This window comes from Idiotropiscis lumnitzeri, chromosome 4 (assembly GCF_059441095.1).
Source record: "Idiotropiscis lumnitzeri isolate Australia: NSW breed Sydney's pygmy pipehorse chromosome 4, RoL_Ilum_1.0, whole genome shotgun sequence".
Classification (NCBI taxonomy): Eukaryota; Metazoa; Chordata; class Actinopteri; order Syngnathiformes; family Syngnathidae; genus Idiotropiscis; species Idiotropiscis lumnitzeri.
Window position 1 is genome coordinate 25,968,308 of NC_142394.1, and position 12,902 is coordinate 25,981,209.

A 12,902-nucleotide genomic window follows, 5' to 3' on the forward strand; every position below is an offset into this window, starting at 1 on the left:
GATATTTTGCGCATGCGCAGTGAGTCGATTCCACCCCACCACCGCCACCACCACCACCACCACCACCTCCAGCAGGGAGGAGGAACCTCGGCGGCCGACTGGAGGGAAGCACTGGCTGGCAGTCCTAATGGCGGAGAATGTGCGCTCGCCTTTCGACTACCGGGAGCCACCGACGCTCGACAGCGACGGGGACGGCAGCAAACCGCCGCCGCCGCGGGGGTGAGTGACCGCGATCGGGCCTGCTTTTTGCACAGTTCCCCCTCCTATTTACTGGGCTTTGTTAGCTTGGCTTTATCAGGACTCGAAGCAGGCTCGCGTTCTCAGCCCCCCCCCCTTCTCATGTGGGATTTTAATGAAAAAAGCAAGTATTTTTTTTTTGTGTTTTTCGTCCGTTTGTGAGTCGCGGTGGTGCAGTTCCCCTCGCAGCCGTTAGCTCACTTTCGCTTTTTGGTCAGCGTGTGCCGCCCTCCACACACCCCGGCCCGGTTAGTGGTGATGTTTTGACGCGGTGGGGAAGCTAACTGGTTAGCCGCGGCGTTAGCATCAAGAGCCCAGTGGGGAACATCAACTGGATTTTGGCTAGATTCGAGCCGATTACAGATCAGATGGACTGGTAGCCCAGGCCGCACTCTCGTCATCATCATCTTCATCATCATCATCATCTGAGCAACATCAAAACATAAACGTCATAAACATAAGCCATTTAAAGCATGTGTACTGGGACGCTTTAGCCTCATTAAGTGGGGTCAGCTGTTCAAAGTATTTTTGAACATTTATTATCGCAAGGATGGAAGGACTAAACTATAGAAGTAGGAAACTAGGTTATTATTTAAGCACCATACGTTATATTTTTTCGGTAAAAACAAATAGCAAATTAAGTTTTTTCCATGATGACATTTTCCAGATTTTGTCCAAGGAAACATTATCCTTTATTTATCTAGGAAATATTCCAATGATCTTAAAAAACTCTTTGTCAAGTTACTCCAGGCCAAGAGACGGCAACTAACATAAAATACAGTTGCATATTGAACATTGAATTTTACTAACTCTTTCTTAAAAACAAATGCATGTTGTGGAATTTGTCTCAAAAACTCTGTTTGGATGAAAGTGTTAAAATAAATTACATCAGTTAACTTCCATGAAAAAGGAGCAAAATAAACAAAAGCTCTTTACCAAAACCATACGAGCATAGGGGAATGAAAGCATATTATATATTATTAATTTTGCTGTGTAATTAAGACACAAATATATATGAAGGTAGTAGTCCCAATATTGCCTTTGAAATAAGTGTACCCTCTTAGTTCATAATGCACCTCAAATGTGACAACCAGCCCAAGACATTTTACAGCATTTATTTTCAAGAAAAAAAGTTATACATTGATGGAGAAAAGACGTCTTGTTTTTGGTTTTCCAGACGCGTTTGTGGGAGGAAGCGCAAGGGGACGCCGGTGAAGGTGTGCGACCGAGCGTACGTGACGGAAGATGAGGAGGAAGAGAGCATGTCAGAGCACAGCTACAGTCCTGGTCAGTAGGCACACACACACACACACACTCTTCATCTATTCATTCCCTCCGGAATGTCACGATTAGTTGTCGCACTTGCAACAATCTCACAAAGTCCTTGCTGGACTGTTTATTACTTTTACTTTGTGTGAGTAGTGCTATAGGTAATCTGTTGTCCGTTCAGGTGAGGGCCAATATCCGGAGGGCACCGAGGATGGCCTCCCTCCCCCGGGGAGTCCCTACTACCTAACAGACCCTGCTCAGCTCTGGTAAGGAGGACCCGTTACCATGGTAACTACGCAGACTCCGCCTCCCTCATTGCCGAGGTCTACCGAATACTCACATGCGCATTTTTGTTTTGTTTTGCCAGCGTGCCGGAGCTGGGCGAGGAAGGGGCGGGCGGCGTCCGGGGGCCCGTGCTCTTCCACCCGCCTCCCAATTGTCGCATTCGCGAGGTGCACTGCGGGACTCAGGTGCGACTGGTGGTCATAGCGATCCGAGACATCGCCAAAGGGGAAGAGATCACGGTGGATTACAGCCTGACGGACTGGGGCGAGAATGCCATGGTGAGAAATATTTCATAATGGTCATGCAAATGTAGGTTGAGCGTGGCGCCGAATAGATTTGATATCATCTATTTAGAATAAAATTCATTCTTGCAATCTGTGGCAGGACTGTTTTTAATGGCGTTTGGCTGTATACCAACTTTGATCATGCTAATATTTGGCACCTGTTGCGTGTGCACCCAACAGGACGAAGAGGCCGGCCCCCACCCCTTGTCCCTCTCCGTTTCCGATTACCTCACCCCCTCCTGGTCGCTGTCGCCCTCATCCTCGCCGCTCACCCACTCCGAGCCCAGCGACTCGGATCGTGAGGAGGACGAGGAAGAGGACGACGACGAAGATGAGGAGGAGGAAGAGGAGGAGGAGGAAATGGAGGAGATGCGAGGCCGGATGCTTCGCCGCCGCAAGAAACGCAAGATCGCCGCCGTGGTTGACTCGAAGAAAAAGGGGGCGTCCACCTCCTCCCGGGGGCCGGGGCGTCCCTGCTCGTCCTTCTCGGCGCCTCCCGCCAGGTCCAACCCGCAGCCGGTGGGCGCCATGGCCCCTCCGACCACCAACATCAACAATAACATCAACATAAACATTGGCAGCTCCAGCGGCGCCCCGGTGAGCAGGCGCCAGCACTGTATGTACTGCGGGCGCCACTATCGCTCTTTGGCGCGCCACCTGGAGAAGCATCACGCCAATCAGCCCGAGGTGCGCTCGGCCATGGAGCTGGCGCATCTCCGCGCGCACTCCAACAGCAACCCCTCACCCGCCTCTGCAACTCACAGTCATTCCTTCGCCGTCCCGCAGCCTTCCGCCCACGGTCCGGCGCCCTCGCTCTTCGCCAGGGACCGAGAATCGCCGGGGACCCGCTCGGGCGGCGTTTCTTTCTCACTCTCCCTGTCGCCGCCCGCTCAGAAGAAGGCGGCGCCCAGCTCGTCGCCGCCAACCACCAAACGTGCCGCCCCGCCGACGATGCCCCGAGTTAAGAGCCCCACGCCTCCTCCCCCGTCCCCTCCCAGGAGAGGTCGCCGGATGAAGAGGGAGAAGCTCGAAGAACAGCAAAAGGTGGAGGTGGAGCGGCTTCAAGAAGATCTGGCTCCTCCTCCAACGCCAGAGCCGGACATCGATCCAGAAGAAGATCTCGATCTGAGTGCGGATGGAGACGGCGACGTTCCGGAGGAGAAGAACGGCGAGACCGCCAGGTTGGATTTTGAATCATTTGAGAATTGTTCTAGTGCAGTAACCCCCCCACGATTCGTGGGTGATAGTCAGTGAAGTTCCGTCTTTCGTCAGCGGTAGACCCGGAAGTCGGTCTTCATCAGTTGGTCATTATTTCAGGCTGGCCCAGGCCGTCAGCGTTATTCTTAGATCGCTAAATTACAATTCATTTCTGCTAAACAACAGACTATGACCCCAAAAAACTTTCATCTAATATCAAAGTCATCTTAAATACTTACCCATCCAGCATCGTCCATATGTTTTTGTATCGTCAAATATTACATTTACAATGAGTTTAAAGCGGGGGTCTCCAACTCTGGTCCTCGAGGGCCCCGATCCTGCATGTTTGAGATGTTCCCGATTCAAATGAGCTCATCGGCAAGCTCTGCGGAAGCCTGATAAATCGATTCTGATCGTCAAAATGCTGAATTTGTCTTTGCCTAATTCCAACAACAAAATGTTCGACTGAAAGCTTTTCGCGTAATGTTAACCTGACATGCAAAATGCCAGAGAGGAGCTAATTGGAATTAGCATGATCATCTCAAACCTTCCAGGAACTGCCACTTGAACACACTTGCTGTTGACGAGGAAGCGTGAACGCGCCATTCAGGACTCATTCCAACAAGTGTTGTCCTCCTTCCAGGTCACGTCGGCACCACATGTCTCCGCTGCTGTCCTCGCTGTCCTCGCTGGTGGCGTACCTGCGGCAGCAGCAGCACGCCTCCTTCCTGTCCCTGGGCCGCTCTCGCTCGGCCGAGGCCTGGCGCCAGCTGTGCCACGCCAGCCTGTCGCTGCTCATCCTCTACAACCGCCACCGCGAGTGCGAGGTGGCCAAGCTGAGCATCCAGGACTACGGCAAGCGAGCCGCCCCGCAGGAGAACTCCTGCGGCGGCACCGAGGCCCTCCTGTCGCCCTTTGAGCGCAGGGTCCTCTGTCACCTCCCGAGGGCCGGCGTCATGGGAAAGCGCGGCCGCGTCCAGCCCCTCATACTCCCGCCCAACTGCGAGTCTTGCCTCGACCTGCTCCTTCAAACCAGCGCCGATGTGGGCGTGGACCCCGAGAGCCCCTACGTCTTCTCCCGCCCTTATCATTCCCCCGCCACCCCGCTCCGCGGCACGGACCTCCTGAGGAACCTGGCGCGAGCAAGCGGTATCAAGAACCCCGGCGCCATCACGGGGACTCGGGTGCGCCGGCAGGTGGCCATCCTCACGCAGCTCCTCCTCCTGGAGGAGGGCCAGGCTCAAGGCAGTACCACCAAGCGCCTGGAGAACTTCCTGGAGACAGAGTACCACGTGACGCAGAACTGCTCCTCCATCTCGCGGGACGCCGCCCTGATGGGCCGGGTGGGCCGGGTGGTTCTGTACGGCGAGAAGGAGGGCGTTCTCTTCCGCGGGATGAGCCTGCAGCACATTTGTCTGGAGTTAGACGGTAAGATTCCATTTGCAAGGAAGCCACTTGTAGATGTTTCACCTTTAATCCAAAAAGGTCCTTCAGGTTTGCATTTTAGTCACATGCGAGCAGTTGCCTCTTTGAACATTTAGAATTTAGAATCATTTTAATATTAATAATAATAATGTTTTATAATCTAGTTGTCTTTAAGTCGCCTTACAAAATTGTAGTCTTTGCAAAATCTTAGTGAGAGACTAGACCAGGCGTGGGCAAACTACGGCCCGGGGGCCACATGCGGCCCGTTAAACGTTTTAATCCGGCCCGCCGAACTTGAAAAAAATTGAATGAATAAACCTTGTTCATGTTTTATTTTCTAAATACTGTTGTTTTTTTTCATAGACGTATATATTGCTGTAATGCTTTTGTTCACTTTCATTTCAAATGAAATGTATTTATTGAGGTTACCAAAACACTCCATCCATCTGCTCCTGGTCTGACCCCTCTGTCAAATTTTAGAACCCATTGTGGCCCGCCAATCAAAACGTTTGCCCACCCCTGGACTAGACTGTGTCTAAAAAAAAAAATAGCACATTGAGATGATAGTTTTCCAAGGGTCTTTTCCAAATTCTAAAACTTTGATGTACAGGTAGCATCCATCTATTCTGTTCAGGGCTGCGTCCTCTGCAAACATCTGCAGACTTTAGTTCAGACATTTAATAATCAGCATTTCTTGTCGAGTTGAGTGCGTTTAGAAGCGCGAACGACAATTCTACACGCCCAACCTTGTAGAACTGAAAAGACCTTTTGGATTGAAGGATAAAGAATTCCCACAACCGAGATGATTGGCAAACTACGCTGACAACTTGACTATGTGACGTCTTTTGTGTACGGCAGTGATGTCCGGCAATTCTGTCGACTCCTTCTCGGAAGGCTCGGAGGCGGAGGACGTGAAAGAGGAGGTGCCGGAAAAGGTGGAGGTGATCGTGAAGAAGAAAGGACCGGGCAGACCCCCGAAGAAAAAGAGGGCGCCCACTCCTTCGCCAGTCAACACGTCAGCCGCCAGTGCCCCGAAGAGGAGGTCACTCCCGCCCAAATCAGGTAACGCGAGTTGCTAGTGTGTCACGTGAGCGCCAGCTCTGCTTCTTTATTATTTCATGTAAGTCTATAATGGGCTTTAGTCATTTCTTGATTTTCTTCATGATTTCCTTTTTTTTTTGCTTTTGTTTTTTGGACTGTTCCTTAGAAAAAAAACTTCAGTCCCCAAACTTTCCTAATTTTGTAAGAACTTTAAATTTTTTATCTTAATATTAATAACACTGAACGTTTTTACATTTTTCTTTTAATCAGTGTCTCATTTTATTCATTTTTAATGAATAAAATGTTTTCTTTATAAATGACTTCACTTTGACACAATGGGTGTCAAATAATTTTACAATGAATTAAAAAAATAAATTTTGTCCCCCTAGAATAGACTCCCCCCCTCATTTTTTATTTAATAATATTCACCCTATGGGTATTTTTAATTTGATTTTAAAAACGTGTTTATTTATTTTTTTATTTTTTTTGTATGAACTATTTTATGTTTCGATACAATCAGACAAAAAAATAAGTAAATGCGTGATATTTTTTATTGTATTTTTTTTTTATATTTGGCATTTTAAAGTATTTATTTATTGCAACTTAAAAAAAATCCCCCAAAATTATTTTACTATATGCATTCATCCACGCAATGCGTTTACATCCCACAGGGAAGCGCGGCGTGCTGAAGCGTCCCTGGTCGGAGGCGGAACGCGTCGCCGTGGAGACGCACCTCAAGCGCAACCTGGCTGATCTGCGCGTACCTGCCAAGGCCGACTGCGAGCGATGCCTGGAGCTCTGCCCGCTGCTTGTCAGCAATCAGCGCGACTGGCGCGCCATCAAGTTCTATGTGCACAACCGCATCCAGCTGCTGAAGAAGCAAGGCCGGCGAGAAAGCGCCGCCATAGCTGCTGCTGCGGCTGCCGCCGCCGCTGCCGCCGCGGCTGCTGCCGCCGTCTGCTGAACCAGAACAAAGGCGGCGGGGTAAGGTAGGATCCACCAGCAAACTCTCTTTTGTGTAAAATAAATGCCCACGGGCAAATTCATCATACATGGAGCATGGAAGGACATGATATGGGATGGGTAGAGGATTTAGTTTATCATCACACTTTTCCTCTTTTACCGTCAGTGGCACCCTTTCGTCACACACACACACACACACACAAAAAAAAAAAGCCAAAGAAAAAAAAGCGGCGTTTGACTTTGGGGTGTGGTGGGGCAGTCTAGTTATTGTGCAACGTGGACAAACTGCACATGTAGTAGCATCACAGGGAGCCATTCGGATGACCAAACATGAATGTGTAAAGCTCGTCGTTCCGGCCTTTGAAAGCAGTGGTTCTCAAACTAGCGCCCAACCGGGGATACTCGGTGGTCCGCCATGTGTAGCGTGAGGGGTGGGAAATGCAATGAAACATCATTTAAACAAAAAATACACACTTACGTATGTGGACTAGTGGCAAACATAATAAACCTTAAAAAAAAGAGAGAAAACCGTCCCCCAAAAATATATTTTTTTGTCTTATTAAAAGAATAAAGTTGTATTTTTGAAATGCGCTTGCTAAAATCTGATGTTCATACTGCAGATATGTTCAGATTATCAGTTTAAAAATTGAAACATTTCCCTGCAGCACAGTTGTTGGGAATCGCTGCTTTCAAGGCCCAGACATGGACTGCGTCTTTTCAACCATTTTTTGTATAGTGTGTGTTTATGTATTATTATTGTTAGTATTATTATAAAAAAAAGTCTTTACTATGACACAAGTGTGACATGGCAGTGGTATACCTCCACAGAGGCTACTGATATTCATCTGAAAAATATTGTAATTACCCTACAGTTGTGATCTTAATGTTTGTTTTTTCTTCTCTGTAAATACTTTACTGTACATATTATCTGTATTAAAGTCAATGACTGTGTTTTCTTTTTCAACTGGATTTTGATGTGAGTTTTTGGGTACAGTTTCACAATATTTCAGCGAGGAAGGTCTGAATTGTTGTGCTTAACATTCACCGTGAATAAAGGAATCGCCTTTGTTGTGTTTTTCCTCAGTCTGTTACGGTTTTTATTCGTTCGCCAATGCTTAAAAATGGATCAAATATGTATACAATAATTTTTAACATTTTTAAATTATTTCCATGGGCAATACTGGAGGCAAAAATGGGTGGCACTGAAAAAAAAAAAACTAATTTTGTTCAATTTCAATTTATTCACATTGCATGTTTTAATCTCTTTTTAAGATGGTAAATGCTCAAAATGTACCCCAACACTGCACGCTGTTCACACACAGACAACAGTTTCCCATATGAAGGTTTTTAATTTATCTTAGTATCAAGCAAAGCCCGTTCTTTCCTCCCTCCTTACATAAAATTATTTAAGTGTCTAGTATTTCTACTCTTCCGCCAAGAATAACAGACCATAACTGTATGGATTTCAATTGCCCGCATCAAGTTGGACTGATAAAAACTAGCGAATGAGCGGATGCGCTTTCAAAATAATTTTATATAGTCCTTTGAACGTCGAAAAAATGTCGATAGAATTGTATTAGTTAATGTCTGTCCACGTGAAAATGTATATTTATTATGTACATTCCAGGCAAATGCTTTCAAACCCCACAAGAATCAATCGCGTCAAAAAATCGCGCTCCTTATTTTGAAGTCTCGCCGGACGTGTCCGTTTTAGCAGCATTGGCTTGCAGTAGTTGTCAAATGAGTTGTGGGTGTCAGAGTCCAGTTTTACTGGCATTTTGTCACGCACTAGGTGCAAAGACGTGGCTACTTGACTCGATCTAACACTATGCGTGGGATTTGTCTATGGATCAAACTTATTGACTGGTTGAATGTTAGCTGCAGTGGCTAGCTAACAGCTTGCTTGCTAGTTAGTTAGCTTCCCGTAGCTTTGCGGTTGTGCGAGAGCTAGCGCCTATTTGGTTTGTTTTCAATCTAATTTAAAGGCAGCATGTCTCAGTTTGTTGATTCGGACGAAAACACCCCTTTACTGCGGGACGAACCGAGGAGGTGAGTGTCATTATAAACTGTCAAGTAGTAGTAATTTGGTTTCAAATGCAACTTTATTGAAACTTGTTTGTGCGCAGCGATGACGTTCTTAGTGACGATTACCAGAGCCGATGGAGGTCGATCAAAGTTATGTACTTCACTATGTTTCTCAGCAGCGTGGGTGAGAAGTTTTCTTTTTTCCCACACAATATAAAGAAAACAACAAAACCAGTAAGCAGGAACACTGCATCAAACTGAGGCGATGCGTATAAATAACCAAAAATATTGACTATATGATTATATTTTTATTTTTGCATGATTCTATTTTGTTCTTTATATTATAATTTATAGAGGGAAGAGAGACACGATGCTGGGCAAAAGTAAGGAAGCGCGGCTGTGTGGAAAGCAATTGAGAGTGTCAAGATTTAGCCATTGTGGGTTTTTTAATCAGGTGTGTTTTGTAGTCCGGAAATGACGTCAAGTGGATGTGAAATTAGCCAGATGATAATCTTAAAAACAATGTTTATGAATTTTGAAACCTCTTCCGTTAGCCCCTCTCCCACGGCGTCAAGCATGAGCACTTTTTTTCCCTTTGGGTGGTGGAGCGGGCTGGTGAAATGTAAGGACGGAGGCGCTGTAAAAGGATGAGGACTGACAGAACCGCTGTAAAATGACGAGGACGGAGAACAATTATTTTATGAATTACATTGAAAGGCTCCCCAAGTCACAGATTGTCATCTTAATCATTGCTCTTCGCAAACCCTTTTAGGTTTCACCATAGTAATAACATCGCTGTGGCCATACTTGCAAAAATCTGACGACAGCGCCGACGCCACCTTCCTGGGCTGGGTGGTGGCGGCCTACAGTCTCGGCCAGATGGTGGCGTCGCCCCTGTTTGGCCTGTGGTCCAATTACCGGCCGCGCAGAGAGCCGCTGGTGTGCTCCATCATCATCAACCTGTCGGCCAATATCTACTACGCCTACGCTTCCTTGCCGCCGACTGGGGACAAGTACCACATACTCATTTCGCGAGCCTTTGTGGGATTTGGAGCAGGTTGTAACCGTCACGAAATGATGTCATATGTACAGTGAACTCCCGTTCATCATGGGCAATACCTTCCAACCCCAGCTGTAAATAGAAGAAAAAATGCAATATAGAGAGACCCAAAAAATTGTTTTACCCTTCACTCATTCTATAAACACATTTTTTAAATACATTGGAAATTTGAACCCCTAGAAATGTATTGCAAATTATTTACAGTCCAATACTTTACTGATAAGTGCTGTGTGCCCCTAGATGGCAGTCAAGCCTAAGGTAGGGAGTTACACGGCTGGTAGTTAGGTTCCGAGGGATCATGGTAGTTGAGACACTTTCCAGTGGGGGAGCTCTGTACTCTCTTCAGTAGACATTTTAACACCAATTTTGTGGCGGTAGGTAATGTTGCTGTGGTGAGATCATACGTTGCTGGAGCTACGTCGCTGAAGGAGAGGACGAACGCCATGGCCAACATGAGCGCGTGTCAAGCCTTAGGATTCATCCTCGGACCAGGTGAGCATGGATTTTTGCCTCCGCTGAATCCAGATGAGACATTTTAAGAGTTGGGCTGTCCTCCTGAAAGCGAGCTTGAGGCCCACACTGTCTTGGTTCTTGTCTGCACCGAAAGATTTATCTCAGGAACTTGTTACAAAAGTAACAATAGTCTTGTATCGGTAAAACAAAATGGTATTAACAGAGATTAGACTTCTTTGGTACCAATTCTCTTAGGAAAACTGACAGAGTGCCACCTATGTTTGTTTCTGTGAAAAAAAACAAAACTCTGGAACGTGTGAAGTTTTTCTTTGCAATACTTGCGTATGTCCGTCAGCTCTGCAGGCTTGCTTGTCATTCCTCGGGGAACTGGGTTACACATTGGAATTCATCCACCTGACGCTCAACATGTACACGGCACCGGCTTTACTGGCTGCCGTCTTCGGGGTTATCAACATCTTGTTGGTGGTCGTGGTGCTCAGGTGAAGTAGTTTGAGAGAAACAAGTCATTTAACAATGAAAGTGGCTTCTGCGGCTCAGGATTCTCCGTTTTACAGGGAGCACCGCGTCGATGATGACGGGAGACGCATTCAAGCCATCAATTACATCTCGGAAGGTAAAACGATGACGCCACGCGTGTTTCCCATTGGAACACTAATCTGGTATGTCGTCGTCACGTCTCCGACAGATGAGGTGGATCTCATCGAGGACCCGGAGGAAAGCATCGACCACTTAGCGGTCTTCACCTCCAACGTCCTCTTCTTCATTGTCATGTTCATTTTCGCCGTCTTCGAGACGTAGGTTGGCAAATGGCTGCGATGTGATGCCGAGCCTTGTAATCGGGACTCCCTTTTGGAACAGGATCGCCACGCCTTTGTCCATGGACATGTTTGCGTGGACGAGGAGAGAAGCGGTTTTCTACAACGGCATCATCATCTGCTGCATCGGCTTTGAATCCATCCTGGTGTTTCTGGTGGTGAAAGTGGCCGCTCAAAGGTAACCCAGATACGGTAATCTCTCGTTTTTCACCCCCACCCCCACCCACAAAAAAAATACAAATAATTTTTGACTGGTCCGACTGAGAAGGAAGAAAAATAGCAAGAAAACTTGCTAAATAATGATGACGTTATGGTTATAAATGAAAATCTCAATGGGATATGTCCTGGTACAATAAAGGTCAAATGAAAAATAATCAAATAATATCTTATTTCCAATTTTTCTTTTTAGGGTCGGGGATCGACCAGTACTTTTGGCTGGTCTGGCCATCATATTCTGTGGCTTCTTCATTCTGCTACCATGGGGAAACCATTACCCCAAAATCCAGTGGGCAGGTATTAAAAAAAAAAAAAAAAATGTTGAGTGGGGGCAGTACTGACATGGATTCACGTTTGAATGTAACCTTGTTCCCCCTGCCCCTCTTTCTAGACCTTAAAAACAACTCATTGGTCAGTCAGTTAGCATCCAACAGCTCTTTTGAGCCCACGGGCTGCCCTTATGACCAGACCTGGTGTCAGTACACCCCCGCCATCCACCTGGCTCAGTACATCTCCTCAGATTTCCTAATCGGGGTGGGCTATCCAGCTTGCAACGTCATGTCCTACACCCTCTATTCCAAAATCCTTGGACCCAAACCTCAGGTAAAGGAGCTGACCCATCCGGAGAGGGTTTAGCGCACGAGTGAACTATGATGTTTTTTGGGGTGTCCAGCTTGATTTTGTTCTCTTACCAGGGCGTGTACATGGGCTGGCTGACAGCGTCTGGGAGCGGCGCGCGGACTCTGGGCCCCGTGTTCGTCTCCCACGTGTACACCCTCCTCGGCCCTCGGTGGGCCTTCAGCATCATCTGCGTTATGGTGGCGGCGGCCGTCGTCCTCCTCAGCTGCGTCTATCACAGACTCATCGCCTTTTCCGTGCGTCACGGAAGGACAATGGAATGAGCAGACGTTTTCCACACTGGACCAACCAAAGGAGCTAAAATATGAGTTTGAAAGGGAGCGTGCGTGAAATAGGAATCTGGATTAGACCCCCACCCCTCCCACCCGTTGTAAATCGAGTTACTCCACATTTGTTACTGATACACTACATGGACATGTGCATTTTTTGATCAATTGCATTTTTTAATGAACTAAGGTGTGTGAACTGAATGATTATGTCTGTTTTAAAGTCACAGGCACACTCACTGGTTAATAAAATGTGACTTACTAATGTGAAAATATATCCTATAAAGCTTTTTTTAACCGAGAATGATGGATTTTGAACCAACTGTTATACTTCCCACATTGAAGCTATTTTGATACATTGTCACGAAGCTATGTATTTTTTTAAATGTATGTGTACCAGAATGATAAGAGATTTATTTTTATTTTTACTTTGATAAACTTACAAAATGCAAGATCAGATTGTTTTTTTTTTGTACGTTTTTGTGACGAGGTGGATTTTATCATCAACGTAATCTACAATATATTATGGTTTAATTGCCCGGCCGGTAGTCACGCCTACTCACACTGCGCATGCGTAAAAGAAAAATCACGTCTCTCGTGCACATCCGTTGCGCGTGAATACAGTCAAGTAAGTTTTTGTGATACATAACAAAATCCATAATAATATATTTTTGATTCGTCTGAATGACACTTAAAATGAAGATGG

The 12,902-nt window shown here is 46.5% G+C and overlaps 2 protein-coding genes across 3 annotated transcripts; both read left to right on the top strand.

The window, feature by feature from the left end:
* Positions 1 to 24: 24 nt before the first annotated feature.
* On the top strand, positions 25 to 7,785 carry LOC148338871 (uncharacterized). 2 transcript variants are annotated; one of them, XM_088295037.1, is made up of 8 exons: positions 25 to 219; positions 1,415 to 1,524; positions 1,688 to 1,772; positions 1,874 to 2,069; positions 2,256 to 3,256; positions 3,916 to 4,700; positions 5,556 to 5,759; positions 6,410 to 7,785. In XM_088295037.1, exons 1-8 carry the CDS (start codon positions 128 to 130, stop codon positions 6,700 to 6,702), a joined length of 2,766 nt encoding a protein of 921 aa, XP_088151163.1. In that variant the 5' UTR covers positions 25 to 127; the 3' UTR covers positions 6,703 to 7,785. The 2 variants fall into 2 exon arrangements, with proteins under 2 accessions (XP_088151163.1, XP_088151164.1); XM_088295038.1 differs by lacking the exon at positions 25 to 219 and having other exon boundaries at positions 1,453 to 1,524; positions 1,688 to 1,794.
* Positions 7,786 to 8,389: 604 nt separating this feature from the next.
* mfsd8 (major facilitator superfamily domain containing 8) lies at positions 8,390 to 12,653 on the top strand. Its single transcript, XM_088295164.1, has 11 exons — positions 8,390 to 8,750; positions 8,828 to 8,910; positions 9,499 to 9,783; positions 10,165 to 10,278; positions 10,595 to 10,739; positions 10,815 to 10,873; positions 10,946 to 11,054; positions 11,119 to 11,253; positions 11,485 to 11,588; positions 11,683 to 11,894; positions 11,987 to 12,653. Exons 1-11 carry the CDS (start codon positions 8,692 to 8,694, stop codon positions 12,191 to 12,193), a joined length of 1,512 nt encoding a protein of 503 aa, XP_088151290.1. The 5' UTR covers positions 8,390 to 8,691; the 3' UTR covers positions 12,194 to 12,653.
* The last annotated feature ends 249 nt before the right edge of the window (positions 12,654 to 12,902 follow it).